The sequence below is a fragment of the Macaca mulatta genome, chromosome 3, assembly GCF_049350105.2.
Source record: "Macaca mulatta isolate MMU2019108-1 chromosome 3, T2T-MMU8v2.0, whole genome shotgun sequence".
NCBI lineage: Eukaryota > Metazoa > Chordata > Mammalia > Primates > Cercopithecidae > Macaca > Macaca mulatta.
In genome coordinates, this window is record NC_133408.1 from 132550272 (window position 1) to 132566663 (window position 16392).

Consider the following 16392-nt stretch of genomic DNA (forward strand, 5'->3'; position numbering starts at 1 on the left):
ATTAGAAAGAGCATGCCCACTTTTAGTAAGTGTTTTCTGAGTGGCCAGGTTCTTCTATGCTGGAAATGCCTTCCCTGAAAGTTCCAGAGGGAGCCTGGGAAATCACTGCATGGGGATATGGCCACTGGCATTATGAAGCAAAGGGTGGAAATTCAGAATGCCACTTTGTCTCTGAAACCCTGCTTCCTCTTTGATGGGCTAGAGACCCTCCCTGCACTGACTGCACTGATATCAGTGGATGAAGTAGACAAGGATGGTTTGGGTAGAGGTTCTCAAAATATTTCCCTTGGACCACTTCTATTGAAACAACTGGGGTATCTGTTATAAGCCAGATTTCTGGCCTTTGCTCCAGACCACATGAATTAGAATATCTACGGGTGGGACCAGGGCATCTCCATTTCAAAGGAGTTATTTTTCATACACAAATATCTGGGAATCATTGATCCATGGGTATTCTTAATGGAGAAAAATTAAGGTTTCATTTTTTGTTACTCTTCCTTCTACTATCTATAATTAATTAGGCACAACTTTAATTATACTCTTGCACATAGCAATATGTAAAACTTTTCAGTTTTCCAAGATGTTGTTAACCACGTTCATTCTTTCATGTCTGCTACTGAGTTTGGTTATGCTTTTCCAGTTTTTTTGGAGCAACCAGTCAGCTTTAAAAATTCAACACCAATACTCTTTCTGCTATCAACCACCTTGGCTGCCATCAGAAGGCTCTCCTAGGTTCCAAAGTAATGTGGTATTTCTCCTACTCTCTTGCCAGAGAACTAACTTGGAATTGACATGGCTGTACTTTCCAGTTGGGTGACTTCTTGGTATCATACAGGATTGTGTCAAGTCACTGTAATTCTTGATAAGATGCAGTACTGGATTAATTGGGGATTGGGAAAGTGTGGCATAATTAAAATGGTCACAGACTCTTTGAGAGGTGGGGTCTATGCACCTCCCCTTGAATCTGAGCTTTGATAAGTAAGTATGGTACCAATTATGCTATACCAGTTTCTTGGGCAAGCCAGTTTTTACTTCCTTTTTTCATGGAATATGCTCTTTAGGAGCCAACATGGACAGGCTTCCTGCCAGGATGCCAGGAATAAGAGTGAAAGCATCATGGATCTTCCAGATCAGCTCAGTCTCTGCTTAAAACCATGGAAGAATCTCAGCCTCATGGAGCAGGTGAACCAAGCCCTGTCTGAATTCCTGACTTGTAAACTGTGAGAGATAATAATAAAAAGAGGTATTGTTTTAAGCCTTTAAGTTATGGAGAAGTTTGTTATGCAGAAATAGATAAAGTGGAGGAAACGAGATAACCCTATTTCCATATTAGCTTACTCTCATCTCTACAGCGGGTTGTTTTTACCTCTGAAGAGAAAGTCAGAAAACCAGCAGCAATATTAACAATCGCCCAATGAAATAAAGTGCTAACATTATACTCACTGGAAGAACATAAATCATGTACAACCCAAGAAAAACATATGCTTTATCTAATGAACTCAGAGCAGTTTAAGGAATGTTCTTGATTTCTAAAGCAACATACTTCCTAGTATTTAGGAGGGAAATGGATATAAATTGAACTGAATATACAATAGAGGAAACAGACACTAAGATATTAAATAATTGCTTCAATTCCTACCAAAGTGGGTCAGTAACATGTTCATACACAGAACTGTATTCTATTGACCACTGGCCTTTAAACATCTTTGATTGTGATCTATAGAAATAAATACATTTTACCCAGACCTGGTACACGTATACATGTAACTCTTCATGACTTACCTTTCATGCCTTACCTTTATTACATGCAATGCACTCTAACATTTTCTATTTTTTTCTTTTAAAAAACACTGGCCAAAGATACTAGATTTCATGACCCAATAATGGCTTACAGTCTACAGTATGAAAACCACTGTCCTAGACACCAAGCTTCATGGGGCCAGGGATTCTGTCCAATTCATTACTGTGTACACAGTGCTTAGAAATTTTTGGTGTGTAGTAGGTACTCAATAATCTCATGAATGAATAAATTTCTTGATATGAAATACTCCCAACTTATTAAAATGGGAAGGATTTTAATTGAAAGTTGGGAAATCCAGGGTCAACTCTTGACTCTTGTATCATTGTATATCCTTGAGAAGTAACTTCAATTCTCAATTTTCTTACCTATAAAATAGAACTTGTGATATCTGGTACTCATGAGGATAAAATGAGTTCATGAATATATAACTCCTTTGAATAAAAGATGTAAAAATGCAAATAACAGGTGAATGTATTTGTTACTTATGCACGTTAAAATGCCAAGAGATGTTATATAAAATCTTCACTTTGTTACATGGTACTACTTCATTGATTTGGATTAATTAGGGAAATATTGCTGAAACAATGAGGTCTGAATGTAGACCTTTTTTTAAAAAAAAAAAAAGTTTATAATTTTATTAACAAAACGTTCCAAAAATGTTGTTCAAACACCTGTCTTCAAGTACTAATTGGGTCACTATCAGATTAGCATACTGAGCAATAGTTTAACAGTTCTGCTGTGGTTGCAGTATATTGGTTTTATGTAAATGGATATTTCTGAATTTCTAACAAGAGACTTGATTGGAGAAAGTGCCCTTGCTATCCCTTCTGGAATTTATTAATTCCCAGCATATGCATTAGAAAATTCTGCCATTTCTAAATTACTGAGGTCTGGATATATGAAATTTTGAATAATTTCTATATGGAAGACTTATGAACTCTGCTAAATTGTTCTAATAACAAGCAAAAGTTCTGAGCTAGCAATGAGACAATTCTGCTGGTATAACCTTCTTTTTATTCTCTCTGCAAAGCCTGCCAAGGACCTAGCATCATGAGAACTTTTCCAGCTTGCTCTCCAAAAGAGGCTGCACGATACAGTGGTTAGGTGCACTGGCTTTGAAATCACAGGAACTGACTTTAAATTCTGGTTCTGCCATTTTTAAAGTGTGTGACCCTGAGTGAGTTTCTTTACCTTAAGGGGTTAGAGCATTGAATAAAACAGCACACACATGCACACACATGTGTAAAGTATTTAGTACGGTGCCCAACATATGAAAAACACTCAACAAATGAAAGTTCCTGTTAACTGTTGTTAATATTTGTATAAGTTATTGACAGTTCTCTCTGGTCTGGACTAGGTAGCTGTTAAGATTAGCCTGCTAAAGAAGAGCTTTGTTTGCTCAAGAAATAAACATATTTTGCTAAGATCCATGGAAAATGATCTCACAGGCTTTGCCATGCCCTGAAACTCAACTTTTGTGACACGTTGGAGTTTAGCTGGAAAGACATGAATGTGCAGCCTATCCCGGAACACATGCTCTCAGCCTGTCAGTCTTCCCTCAGTTTCCTGGGGGAAGGGCTGCCCTGTTAAATTCTGTACTTTGGTGGAGAAATTGGGGCACTAATGTGATTGCTGACCCTGTGATGCTGAGTTATTTTGAAGTATCCTTTCTAATCAACTCGAGGCAAAATTTTGAAGCAGTCATTTGTCTCTGTCACTTTCTGTCCTCCCTCCCCGTCTCATGGCTCCAGTTCTTTTCTTCCCCCTCATCCAGTGTCAGTGAATTGCTTCTACTTCACACCACAAGTTAGCTGAAAATGGCTTAAAAGGTTTTCCCCTTCAGGTACATTTGTGCTTTAGAGAACTCTAAAGAATTAAATCAATGATTCTCTGTGGATAGTGTTTCAGACATTTGCAGGCCAGTAGCAGAGAGAATTTGGGACTGGGAACTATTCTAGTATCCTTCAGTTCACACTGCCTTCTCAGCTGAGAAAACATTGTGTCATTGAAGTAGGAGGAAGATCTATTCCAGCATTTTCCAAGGTGTGTTCCTTGGGATGTTAGTTTTACTGTGATAAAATATTTTTAAAATTATTTTAACTTTGTTAAATTTTCTTGCGTAGAGATTCTCAAAACCTATAACACACTTATGTTAAAGGAAATGCTATAAACTTCCAAGGGGGAATTAGGAATGCAGCATTTTTCATTGTATTTTATTATCTTCCTCTTTCAATTTTTCATGAAGCTCCTTTGGCATCTGTGTGACATAGAATATACTTTATAAAACACCAATCTAGTCCAGTCCCCTATTTTAATTAGTAAAATGAGGCAGAAAGCAATAGAGTGACTTGTTCGAAGTTATCGATTAAATTGACTCCAGAACAGGACTAGAGACCAGGTTATCTAACCTCACAACATGGTCAAACCCCTAATCGCAGCTATGGATTTAATGTCTTTGTTCCCTGCCAGACTGTATGTACTGCCCAAACAGAAACTTTGACTTGTTTGCTCCTTACTGCATCCGCAGCACCTAGCACAATACCTGACTCACAGTGTTCAAATCCATACTTAGTAAAATCGAATTGAGATTGTTCACGGGGACAGACATGTGTTGCCTGTTCTTGGCAGGCTGGTCCTGACTACAGTGTTACATATGAAGGAGTTAGTGCTGAGTTCCATACTTACACTGAGAGTATGTGGTCCCAGTTCCACTGACACTGAACCTATTGAGGTGCAGTCTGTGTGTGACAACATTCTTCTGGGGTTGAAACAGGATGATGTGAACCTTGGGTGCAAACAAACAGCCCAAGACCACAAAGCCACTCAGGCTGACAGAGATGCACATGGTTGTCGTCTGCACCTACAAGAGAAGGTTGGCTAGTAAGTGTCTGGCTGTACATTCAGTCAAATGGCCAACTAAAGAGAGTGCTGAAACAAGACCAAAATGAAAAACCCAGAATAATCGACAGCTCTATTCTGATTATAGTCAAATCAGTACAGTAATTATATTGAATCTTCTGTGTTTGGGGTCTTGGAAATATTGCTTAGGATTTGTAAGCAAACACCATTTGTGTGGGGTGCTTTTGAATGCTTGCCAAGACTTCACATGGATTTTCTTGTTTGTTTTCTTTATATTTTTATAAAGATATTTCTGTAAAACCACAGAAGTTGGAATCTTAAATAGTAAAACATATTCAATGATGAAGTGGCCAGATTGCTGGTGATTTCAGTCTATGAACTTGGCTTGTTTAAGGTTTAAGGTTATTATAAACAAATTTGTTGGTTTTTTTTTTTTTTTTTACATTTTTGTATCTCCCTTGCTTGCTGGAAGTTCTGCCTATCAACTACTGGTTTACCCTATTCTTTGTTGGGGATCACTATCAGCTTTCTTCTGTGGTACCTTTGTTTTGCTTATCTTGTTGGCATCTCTCTGGAATTTTGATTCATCGGGTACTCACTGTTCAATCTTCATGTTTTCTAGGCTTCTATACACCCATTCTTGACAGATAATTTTCACTTCTCCCTCACTGTTTTCCCTGAAAGTTCCCCAGAACCAGGGTTTATCATGTCTTCTCATTCTCATCCCAGAGTAACTTTAGATTTGTTTTCCTTTCCCCTTAGGCACATGCTATTATAAAGTAGCATGGTTTCAAATGCCCCAAATGACTTTAGGCATCTATGAAACATTTCTGTAAAGTCTCTGACCTTCCTCTCTAACCAAGGAAAGCTGAAGACTGAACACATAACTGGAGAAACCATATAATTTTAGAAGGCTTCATTTTACCTTTGATTTTTTAAAAAAATTCAGGCTGCCCTGTGGCATAATTCTTTAGACCTTGTTTACTTTGAATCCTGAAAGCATAATCCATCCTCATCATTTTAAAGTTCTTGTCTCTCTTAACTATCCCAGTGCTCTCCACTTTGGGGCCCCTAATCGCAGGCTCCTTTCTTGTCAACTTCTCAGAAAACAAGCTGCTATCTGACTCTGTGATGCAAAAGTCTTCATAAATCTGGGAGAATTTGTTTTCTACATATATGTACAATATGATGTTAGAATTGTCCTCTTTCTGCCTCAGTTGCTGCCTCTGACTCTGAAGCCAGTGTGAAGGATATCAGAGATCATGGGAGGGGAAGACAAATCCAAATTTGCAAGATTTCCAGCAAACCTTTTCTGAAAGCATTTCTATAACCCTTGAAACTACTCACACACTTTAAGACATTACAAGAAGAGGTGAGAAGGGGCTTTTAGGAGGAGGGGATCTTGGGCGAAGCTGTACTGTGATTTTTGTCTCCTCGCTGAAGCAAGGAATGCTTCAATGTGGCCGTTTACAAAAAGTCAGGTGTTTCTGCAGGAAGAGGATGCCCTGAATTGGGACCTGATTCCTGCCTTGGAAATCAAGAAGGTGGTGGAAAGGCTCATTGCTTTAGGGGCATTGCATAAAACTTGCAACTGTCTTGGGGTAGTCTTTTGTTCTGAGAATTTATCAAAGCAAAGGCTATGTGAATGGTATGCATGGACAAGATGGGCCACACAAGAGCCATTATGCATGGTCTTGGGCCTATGTCTTGGCCTGGAGACCTTCACAGAAAGAGGCTTGGGGTAGGATAGCTGGATGCCCTGAGAATGAGCATGGAGCCACCAGAGACAAATCACAAAAGAGAACTGCCTGTCAACTCACTCAAGGTCCTTCAGGGGAAAAGGCCAGAGGGTAACTTCTAAAGATCATGTGAAAAATGAAAACACCCTCTAGTCATCTTCCAGGCATCTGAAGGATGTACCTTTCCATGTGTGAACTTAGAGATCATAAAGTCATCTAGCCACGAAGAACTATCTTACTGCTTCCTTATTACTCTTTAATCAGGGCTGAGAGGGAAGTAGCAACTGGTGGATTGGGGAACATGAACACCAAGGAAGATGCCAAGAGGACATAGTTTTGATTATTATATAGAACTAGATATTTTAATTTCTTAATAAAGACAATTTTCAATTGAAAATGATGGTAGTACCATATGTTACCTAAAAGCATATAAATTCATGGGTCTACCAAGGTCATGAACGTTTTTTCTCATTGTGCTATCCCCAGCACCAGAATGGAGCCTCACATGTGGTGAACATTTGGTGTTTGAATATGTGCACAGGAATTTCCATCCCAGGGTGGGGGATGATTACCCTTGCTAAATACTGAAGAGATAACGGAAGGAGCATTAAAGTTGTATTTTTATCATAGTTTGTGCACCATGTTTATTCAGCATACCTGTTATAAATTTGAAATACCTTTTACTACAAAGCCCCAAATATCAGTCTCATAGTTTCAGTTATCCAGTTCCATCAGTAAGTCACACTATTAAAAGTCTGCTTTTGTCTATAATTCTGTGTTCTGACCCTTTGAATACTACCAGCTCACGATGCTCTGTTTTCATCTTTGTCGAACTCGCAGCAATGCTTGACACAGCTAATCACTTCCTTCCTTTTGAATTCCTGGACACATCTTTCCCTCAATGGTGGTTCTTTGTCTTAGTTATCTATTCTACTTGAACTTTAAGTGCTGGACTTGCCCAGAGCTCAGTTGTGGACTCTCTTTCTTCACCATCCCATTGAGTTTCATGGCTTAAATACTGATGATGTCCAAATCAATTATTACTGGTTTTGACCTATACTTTGGGCTTCTAGAATTAAATGTTCAACTGCCATCATGACATATTCTTTTGGTAATGAAATAGGCATATCATAATAATGTAATCAAAATTTGGTCCCTTTCCCCAAGTGTCACTGTTTGAGTAAGTGACACCAGATGCCACCCAGTGTGCAAGCTAAAGACCATCCTTGATTTTACCATTACACCCATACATCCAGTCCAACAGCAAATTCTGTTGGGAAATTATTCTACATGAGCTTCTCATGTTATTTTGTGAGCAAGGCTCTGCCTTTGTTCCAGAATGTCTTTTCAAGGATTTTGTGTAGCAAAGAGCTTTAGAAGATAGAGACAGTGACTACCTCTAGAACAAAGGGCAGCATACTACTCATTATAAAAGATTCAGGTTCCCTAGTCTCAGAGTTCCTCTCCTGTGATGTAACCCACTGATGGTACAGCGGTCACCTGGACTACTTTGTGTAGACCTGTGAGAAGTGGCACTCAGGAAACCTGTGCAAATGCTGACACTCTGGCTACTGCTATTGCTGTGAGTCATAAAGTTCTTTTTGCTAGCATTAGTAAAACTGTGGTAAGCTAACTTGTTGCCTTGCAAGTATAGTAAAATCTCAGGCACTACAGTCTTTGACAGTTTTGACAATGAGGAAAGAATGCCAACAGACACATGGCTTTTTCAGAAAGAAAATATGAGGGCTTCAAGGACTGATTAACAGGATTTGAGGAAGTATGTGGGAATCAGTAGCAAACATGTTGACCAAATTGTATGGTTAAGCAGGAATAAATACTGTTCCACTTTATTGCCTGTTAAGGAGGAGGATTTGGAGATGTGGTTGAAGGCTGAGTAACAGGAAGTAGGTTTAAACACAGCTCCTAGACTGATGCCCTGGCTGTCGTTAACTCTTCTCTGGAGGGTAGAGTGGGGTGAATTTCCTCCCCGTTTGGATTCAGATCCACCTGATTCTAGTAACTAGTACTAACATTTGTCCTGGGTAGGCATAAAATTCCATTGTCTTTTACACAAAAATTGCAGAGACATGTACCTACGCTGAGCATTGAGAGATTTTCAGAGAACGTAGAAGCCAGGTGAATCACTCGAACTTTGACTGGTTTCCTTGGGAGGTTGAGACATCAGGGCACATATGCTTGTTAAGGAAGAATGGCAACAGCTGGGCCCTTAAAGGATTAATCCCCAGCTGTAGTCTCTTATTCCAAACTTAGATGCATTCCAAGATGACAGTCAAAGGATTCAGAGTTTTGTTTTGTTTTTCAGTGGAACTTAGCTTTCTGGGAAGCTATAGATGAGGCACTGATTTGTATTTGGGCGCTTACTCACCTGGATTGGTTTACAGTGTTCACAAAGAATGAGACAGGGATGCAAAGAAATCTAGACAAATTCCTACCATCAGCGACAGCCCTGGAAAACTTCCCCAACCCTTATGCTAAAACAAGGCAAGACCCTAAGAGATATTATCATGATGAGAGAGCAAACGCCCTGTTAATTTTGTATCAAAAAGAAGCAAGTCACACTTGCTGTGTGAGTCAAGGCCAAATTAGTAAAGTGCACAAGCCATGAGTTCCAGCCAGAAAGCTATAGGCTCTGGCTTTAGTCAATGGGTCACCAAAGTTGAAGCGAATAGTGACAGTAATGATGATCTTATTTCATAATTTATTCTTTTAGGTGCACAAAAATATTGGACCTTATATGGTTGAGCCATAGGTAGCTGCTGAGTGCTTAAAACTGAAAACAAATGTGTCTTATTTATTGGCAAGGAGCTGCTCTCTCACTGTGCTGCCCTACTCCCCTACCCCCATCCTAATTTTAGCTGCTTTAAGGAAAATACTACTTAAGGTTAGATTAAAATTTCCCCATCCTGAAGGGTGGGTGAAGTCCATACACACCAGACTAAGTATGCTGAGGAACTTCAGAGAGGGGAGGAACCCAAAATTTTAAGCCTTGTTGGTGATAGACACCCAAATCACCACCCTAACCTATTAGGGGAAAGGCAGGGCTGGGGCTAGTGTAAAGCAAGTGAGGCACTTGCCTGAGATACAAATTTAAGGAGACATCAAAAATGCATTAATCAAGACAATAATGCAATATTTAAAATATCAAAAATAATGCCAAGTCCATGATGAACACAATGTCAACATTTTAAATAAGGATAGGATCAATAACAGCACTATGCTATTGTATATTTGATCCTAAGGCAAAAAGAAAATAACACTGATCCTCTTTTGAGTACTGCTTATGCAGGTGTCCTAGCCCACTCTGCATTGCCTTGTAGAAATCAGAACTTGGCTGGGTGTGGTGGCTCTCGTCAGCACTTTGGGAGGCTGAGGCGGGCAGATCACCTGAGGTCAGGAGTTCGAGACCAGCCTGGCCAACATGGTGAAACCCTGTCTCTACTAAAAATACAAAAATTAGCCCAGTGTGGTGGCACACGCCTGTAATCCCAGCTATTCGGGAGACTGAGGCAGGAGAATCGCTTGAACTCGGGAGGCAGAGGTTGCCTGAACCCAAGATCATGCCATTGCCCTGTAGCCTGGGTGACAAGAGCGAAACTCTGTCTGGAAAAAAAAAAGAAAGAAAGAAAGAAAGAAATCAGGACTCCAGGACCCTACACAAGTGTTGATACTCTGGCTACTGCTATGACTACAAGGTAATAAAGTTCTTTGTTTCTGAATCAGGAGTCTTATGTCTTCTGACACAAGGATTCTGAAACTGTGGCAGGCTAACCTGGTAGATTGCAACAGGGTAAAAACCTTTCACTGTTCTTGACAGGTTCTACCTCTACTTCTAACCATCTCCATTGTTAACATCCTATTGTCGGATGGTTCTGACCCCAGTACCCACCTCAACTTCCTAACCAGTCTCCTCATTTATGCCTTTTTGCCATATAGTAATAGAGTCTAAAGCAGCCTGTTTTTTTCTACTAAAATGTGAGATCATAAACTCCCCTGCTTAAAAATCTTTCAGTGATTTTCCTTTCCATATAGAATAAAATATAAATTCTTTGCTATGGCTTATAAAGTCCTACATGATTTAACTCTCCTGCCTATTTCTCATATCAAATCACTCTTCCATTTAGTCATTAAACTGTAGCCATATGCTTTTCTTTTCTAAGATATTTTTGTTTAAGAGTGTTTGAACTTGCTGTTTCATCTGCATAGCACATAGAATTCCAATGTCTGGCTGCTTCCCTTCAGTGGAATTTTTTCTTCAGTGGAATATTATGAAATAGGTACCAGCAAAGTAGGGGTGACAAAAATTTTTTTACAGAATTTGAGATATAATATATATTTTTGAATCTTCAAAATAGTCAGCATGGGAAAATAGGAATTTCTTTGTAAGTATTTGAACCTTGTCAAAATTCTAGAGTCAATTTCCAAGACTCTGCCTACTGTAAGTAAATTGTTTCATGTGCTACAACCCCCAAAAGAACCTAGAGTCTTGACACTCCAAGTATGGTGTTAGTCTAGTAGCATCTCCATTTCCTGGGAGCTTACTGATGGAGATCCTTGGTCCCCATCCTTTCTTACTGAATCAGAATCTTTAGTTCAACAAGATCCCCAGGTGATTCGCATGCACATTAAAATTTGAGATAAACTTCAGTAACCCAGTTTTCAAGGGGATTTTAAAAAATCTCATTACAGCATTCACTACTGAATGAGCCTGCATTTTCATTCATTCATTATTTATGCTCCATCTCCATCTTCACCTTATTCCCACTAGACTGTAAGTTACAAAAGAGGAGAGACTTGCCTATGTTGATAACATTATCTCCAAGGCGTATAATAAGTCCTCACATATTTTTTGGAAGACATGAACAAAACACTCAGTAATTACTATAAATGAATTTCTTTATGGATAACTTTCCACTCAAACATGGCTGAATTTTTATTTACACAATTTAAGCTGTGTATTAGATCCCAATGACTCAGTGTTTGATTCTTAAACTGAGAATGGTTAGTTGCAGTATAGCAGGAGATGACTTGGATAGTTTCTCAAAAATCCTTTGAATTTTTTATTCTAACTGAATGTCTTGTTTGCTCTGTATTGAATTCCTATAATAGCTTCAATTAGTCCTCCTTGATCTAGACTCCACCCTTTCAAATTCATCCTTTGTATTAAGGATACGTCTGTGTTACAGTATGAAGGGCATGGATTTGAATCAGAAAAACTACTATTTCTTAACTGGCCACCTGGGGAGTTCATTATCCTCTGTTTACTCATCTTTCTAATGGATAATAAAATTTGCTTCCAAATTTTATCAAAATGAAGATAAGTGAGCTCATGTGTTTAAAGCATCTAGGAGAGTAAGTTGATCAGGAAGGTTTCTTTCCCTCTTGCCTTTCATCATGTCACTTTTTTGCCCAAGCAAATAACCAAAACAAAACAAACTCAAGACCTCAAAGCCCTTAAACATCTAAATGAACCAGCCTTGCCCCTGGCCCATTTTCCACCTGAGTAAGACTGATATGGCTTCCTTCTGGTTGGTTCATTCCTGTCTAGTCTCCGGAATATTCCCTATATTCTCTAAATACCTTAGTTGTGTTTGCCCACCAAGGTTATGGGGTAAAAATCCTGTCTTCAAGAAGTAATCCTGGAGAGATCATGATCTTACCCATATAACTCTTATGGAGCCCACAGGTATTTAGAGTTTATCTCACCAATTTAATCATAAACTATGCTGTGTTTATAATTCTTGAATTCTTTCTTGTTTAATATCTTTCTTCCAGCTGAGATATAAACTTTGTGAAGACTGGAATCTTGCCTTATGTTTATTTATAACTCACAATGGGTGGCAAAGCACTGAGATATAAACTTTGTTGACTGTTTGATGCTCAAAATTTTTTCAGCTGCTCTTCAATTATTGCTGCTGATTCTGTCTGAACCACATGATTTTCCTCTGGGAAATTTTAAATCTCAGTCTTGTTCTGGAATTTCTAGAGCAAGGGTCCCAAGTTCAAATGCTTGCAGGGTCTATGAAAGTTTGTAAGTGAAAGGGACCACGTGTGAGAATTCAGAGATCAGTGGGAGATAGGGGCAACAGGAGTAAGAGTGCTCTGTCTTCAGGGCTGAGCGCTGCTCAGGTCCAGCTAATTGTTGAGTGTAGGAATTTGGGCTCATGTTTTTACTTTGTTAAGAGAAACCGAGAATACAGATATTTATGTAAAGTTTCTCAAGTTTCTAACTTTGACAAGTATTTCAAAAACAGTGCAGGCCAAACTAGACATATTGGTGGGACAAGAAGAGCATGTGATTCATTAGGGCAGAGGTTTTCAATCCTGGCTGCAAATCAGGGTTACCTGGGAAGCTTTGAAAAATCCTGATGTCCAAGCCACAGGCCAGACCAATTAAATCAGAATCTCTGGGGCTGTCCCCCAGGTATTTATTTATTTTTTTTTTGATGCTACCCAGTTGATTAAATACGCAGCCAAATTTGAAAAACACTACATTGGAGGCTTCCGTCTACCTTTCTCATTTCTTTTGTAAACTTAGGATTGGTATTATTTGTGAGGCTTCAGATCATCTTAGCGTCGCTGGATGCCTGAATTATCATGGACCTTAAAAAACTCTATTCCACAACCTCTATCCCATTTCATTTGCCTTATGACTTCTTCTATGTGGTGAAAGCTCTGGTGTCTTCAGCTAATTCCATTCAGTCCGTTGTTCTACTCTATTGCTATCATGTAAAGAAGAAAGTCATTTTTTTGTATGTCTTAGAAGTAAATGCTAATTCACTGAATAAAATTAAATTTTTATAATGTTATTTATTCTCAGTAGTATTTTCTGCTTTGTCATTTTTTTAATCAGCTCTTTTGAGAATTAAGAATTTCAAATCATATGTCCAGGACAAAATAATTAGTATTATAACTATTTTGCCATCCCAGTACTCCAAATCATGTCTGCTAAGACTGGCTTCCTAAAAACTTAAAAAAAAAAAAATCATGCAGATCTATGGGACTAGATGTATATATAAAGGCAAAAGATAGAGATGGGGCATTACAACACATTAACTATAGTTCTCCATGTTAATCCCCAAATTCTAACACTCCAACTCCCCTGTGGTTCATATACTCTGCTATTTGACTTTGCTGATCCAGCTCTGATGTTTCTTCTTCTTAAAATTTTCCAAAATTTTTATAGGTAGTCTTGCCCCACAACATTGAACTTATGTTCTTCGTCATTATTGTTCATCCCTTAATGTAGCCCATAGATTTCAGTCACATGGTTGTGAATAACTTAGAGCGACTAGACACAATATAATTTGCCAACATCTTGATCCCATGCTTTAAACAGATTTGCCATTTTTTTTAACAAAAGTATTTATCTATTTTAATTGGCAAATGACAATTGTATACATTTATGTACAGCATGATGTTTTAAAATATGTATGTATTGTGGAATGGGTAAATGGAGCTAATTAACATATGCATTATTTCACGTACTTACCATTTTTTATGGTAAGAGCTCTTAAAAATGGACCCTCAGTGATTTTCAAGAATACAATGTAGTCACCATGTTATACAACAGACCTCCTGAATTATTCTTCCTATCTAACTGAAATTTTATATCCACTCTGTCTTCTTTTTGGGCTGCAATTTTCTAGATTTTGGCAATGTAGGAATTGCTGGTAAACAACAGATTTGAGGATTTTTACAACCTATGGAGGCAATTCATTTTGTGAAATCATGGTGCAGCAAGTAAACCATTATGTTTCTGGAAAACTTTAATCTCTGACAATTTAAGAAACATAGAGAATAAAAAACAAATGCCTGAAGAGAGAAACATTCTTATACTCACTCATTGTAAGATACTGAAATCAGAATTATAAAATGCTACATTTTATGTAGCATTTTAACAATTTGGAATATTATAATGGAATGATGAAGTTTCTTTCAAAAGAGATGGTAATTATAAGGGAGCCCAGAAATTTGAACTGTATATTACTAATAATGTATTAATTAACATTAATTAGGTTACCTGGATATGCACAGTAAAGTTTTTAACTATTTAAAGAAAAATATACATGTATATATAACTAAAGCTATAGAAAAGACATAGCAAATTAACATCGTATTTTAATCTGTTTTAGAGAAGTAATGAAGCATGAGTGAAAGTTTCTATCTTTAAACTTATGCTGGCTTAATGTTGCAAGTATATTTTAATTTACAGATTGATCCATGGTAGCCAAGTCCTCCTATATCTAATTTAAAGTATTCTCAAATAGATTCACAATTAGATTCTTAGTTTAAGTCTTATTCTATTGTCAATCACTTTTTAAGTTTACTTAATATTATGTGTACGTGTATTACATTTTATATCCCACTAGATTATACATTGAGTAATTGTCCATATCATTTATATTTATCTTCCCCTCTGTGCCTAGCACAGTGCTCTGTATGCGGTAGGTATGAATTAAATGCTCTCTACATGTAGAATTAATTTTAACATATAATATACAGGCTCATCATGGCATTTGAAATTACCCAACTCGTTGAGATGAAATAAAAGGAGTCTATTTTAAATACTACACAAGAAACACTGGCAGGAGAAAGAACAAGAAAAATAAGAAACAATCAAAGACTTACTCTGTAGTCACTTGATGTCACATAAAATATAGGGAGGAAGGCCAACCAGATGATGCACGTGGTATACATGGTAAAACCTATGAACTTAGCTTCGTTGAAATTTTCTGGGCACTTCCGCGTTTTGAAGGCATACACAGTGCATAAGATCACCAGGATCACATCGTAGGTAAGAGAGATCAACATGCTGGAATCTTTGACATTGCATTTTAGGATGACTGTTTCCCGCTTCTCTGCAAGGGTATACCTCCTGGTGCCTGGGGCCTCCAGGATGAGCCACACAGACACCATCACAATTTGCACAAGGATCAAACCCAGGCAGATGAAAACCTGAGAACTGGGGCTGATGAATTTTGGCCTCTGAGCGCCATTCTTGACCCCATCGAAGATGCGGGCAATGCAGTTTGTCTTGGTCAGCAGGGCTGAGTAACAGATAGCGAAGGAACTCCCCAGCCCAAGTCGGCGCAATGCACAGATGACTGGTGATGGCTTGGCAATGAAGAAGAATGTCATGCAGTATGACAGGCCAACCCCAAACAATAAGATGTAGCAGAGTTCTCGGCCCGATGCTTTGACCAAGGGTGTGTTGTTGTGCTTGATAAAAACAGTTATAACCATGCATGTACACATAAAACCCAGACAGGCAATGGTGACTGGGCCAATGGCCCAGGCGTCTTCCCACCTGATGTAGTCCTCAGGAAGGTCATAGCATCCAGTTAGGTCGGCAGTGGGCCACTGCCCAGGCCCACAATCCATACAGGTAAATTCATCAGCCAGGTATTCGTAGGATTCACAGGGGATGCAAATCCAGCAGCAGACATCCCCTGGTTGCATATTCTTCATTTCATTGGGGGCACAGGGGTCACTGCACTGGGAAGTGGGGACTGAGTTCCGGGACCAGTGGATAGAGTTGACATCTAGCGATAAGGTTTCCGCCCAGTGACCAACTTTCAAGTAGGAATACTTTCCACCTACATTTTGGAAATTGAACACGTTGTATCGCCCCATTCCATCTCCAAAAGTGTCAAACTTGACTATGCTATCTGCATCTTTATTTGGGTTGAATGGAGCTGTGATATGTAAAGTGAAAGAAAAAAAAAGAACACTTGTTTAGGTGTCTTATGTGTGATAGTCAATTACTTTATGTCATACACTGAAATAACAGGAAATGGAGATTCAAGGCTGAAATAATTTATCAGTTACCGTTGAAAGTTACACTTCAAAAGCTACTAAAGTGCTCATGCATTCATAAATTCATTCACTTACCATTACTGAGTGTCAAAGGGTGCCAAGTAACAGTGATAATCATGAATACAGTACAATGATTATTATGTAACAGTGGGATAT

General features: G+C 38.5%; 2 protein-coding genes across 3 annotated transcripts in view; one reads left to right on the top strand and one right to left on the bottom strand.

Moving 5' to 3' along the window:
• ELAPOR2 (endosome-lysosome associated apoptosis and autophagy regulator family member 2) overlaps positions 1-1255 on the top strand; it is a 209953-nt gene extending 208698 nt beyond the window's left edge. For both annotated transcript variants that reach the window (XM_077995045.1, XM_077995048.1), the window contains exon 22: positions 1062-1255. In XM_077995045.1, coding sequence (XP_077851171.1) covers positions 1062-1103 — 42 coding nt within the window. In that variant the 3' untranslated portion in view covers positions 1104-1255. The remainder of the gene's footprint in view (positions 1-1061) is intronic.
• Positions 1-16392, bottom strand: part of GRM3 (glutamate metabotropic receptor 3) — a 224226-nt gene that overhangs the window by 10054 nt on the left and 197780 nt on the right. The window contains exons 4-5 of the mRNA XM_001107588.5: positions 15049-16115; positions 4487-4661 (exon numbers count right to left, since the gene is read on the bottom strand). Coding sequence (XP_001107588.1) covers positions 4487-4661; positions 15049-16115 — 1242 coding nt within the window. The remainder of the gene's footprint in view (positions 1-4486; positions 4662-15048; positions 16116-16392) is intronic.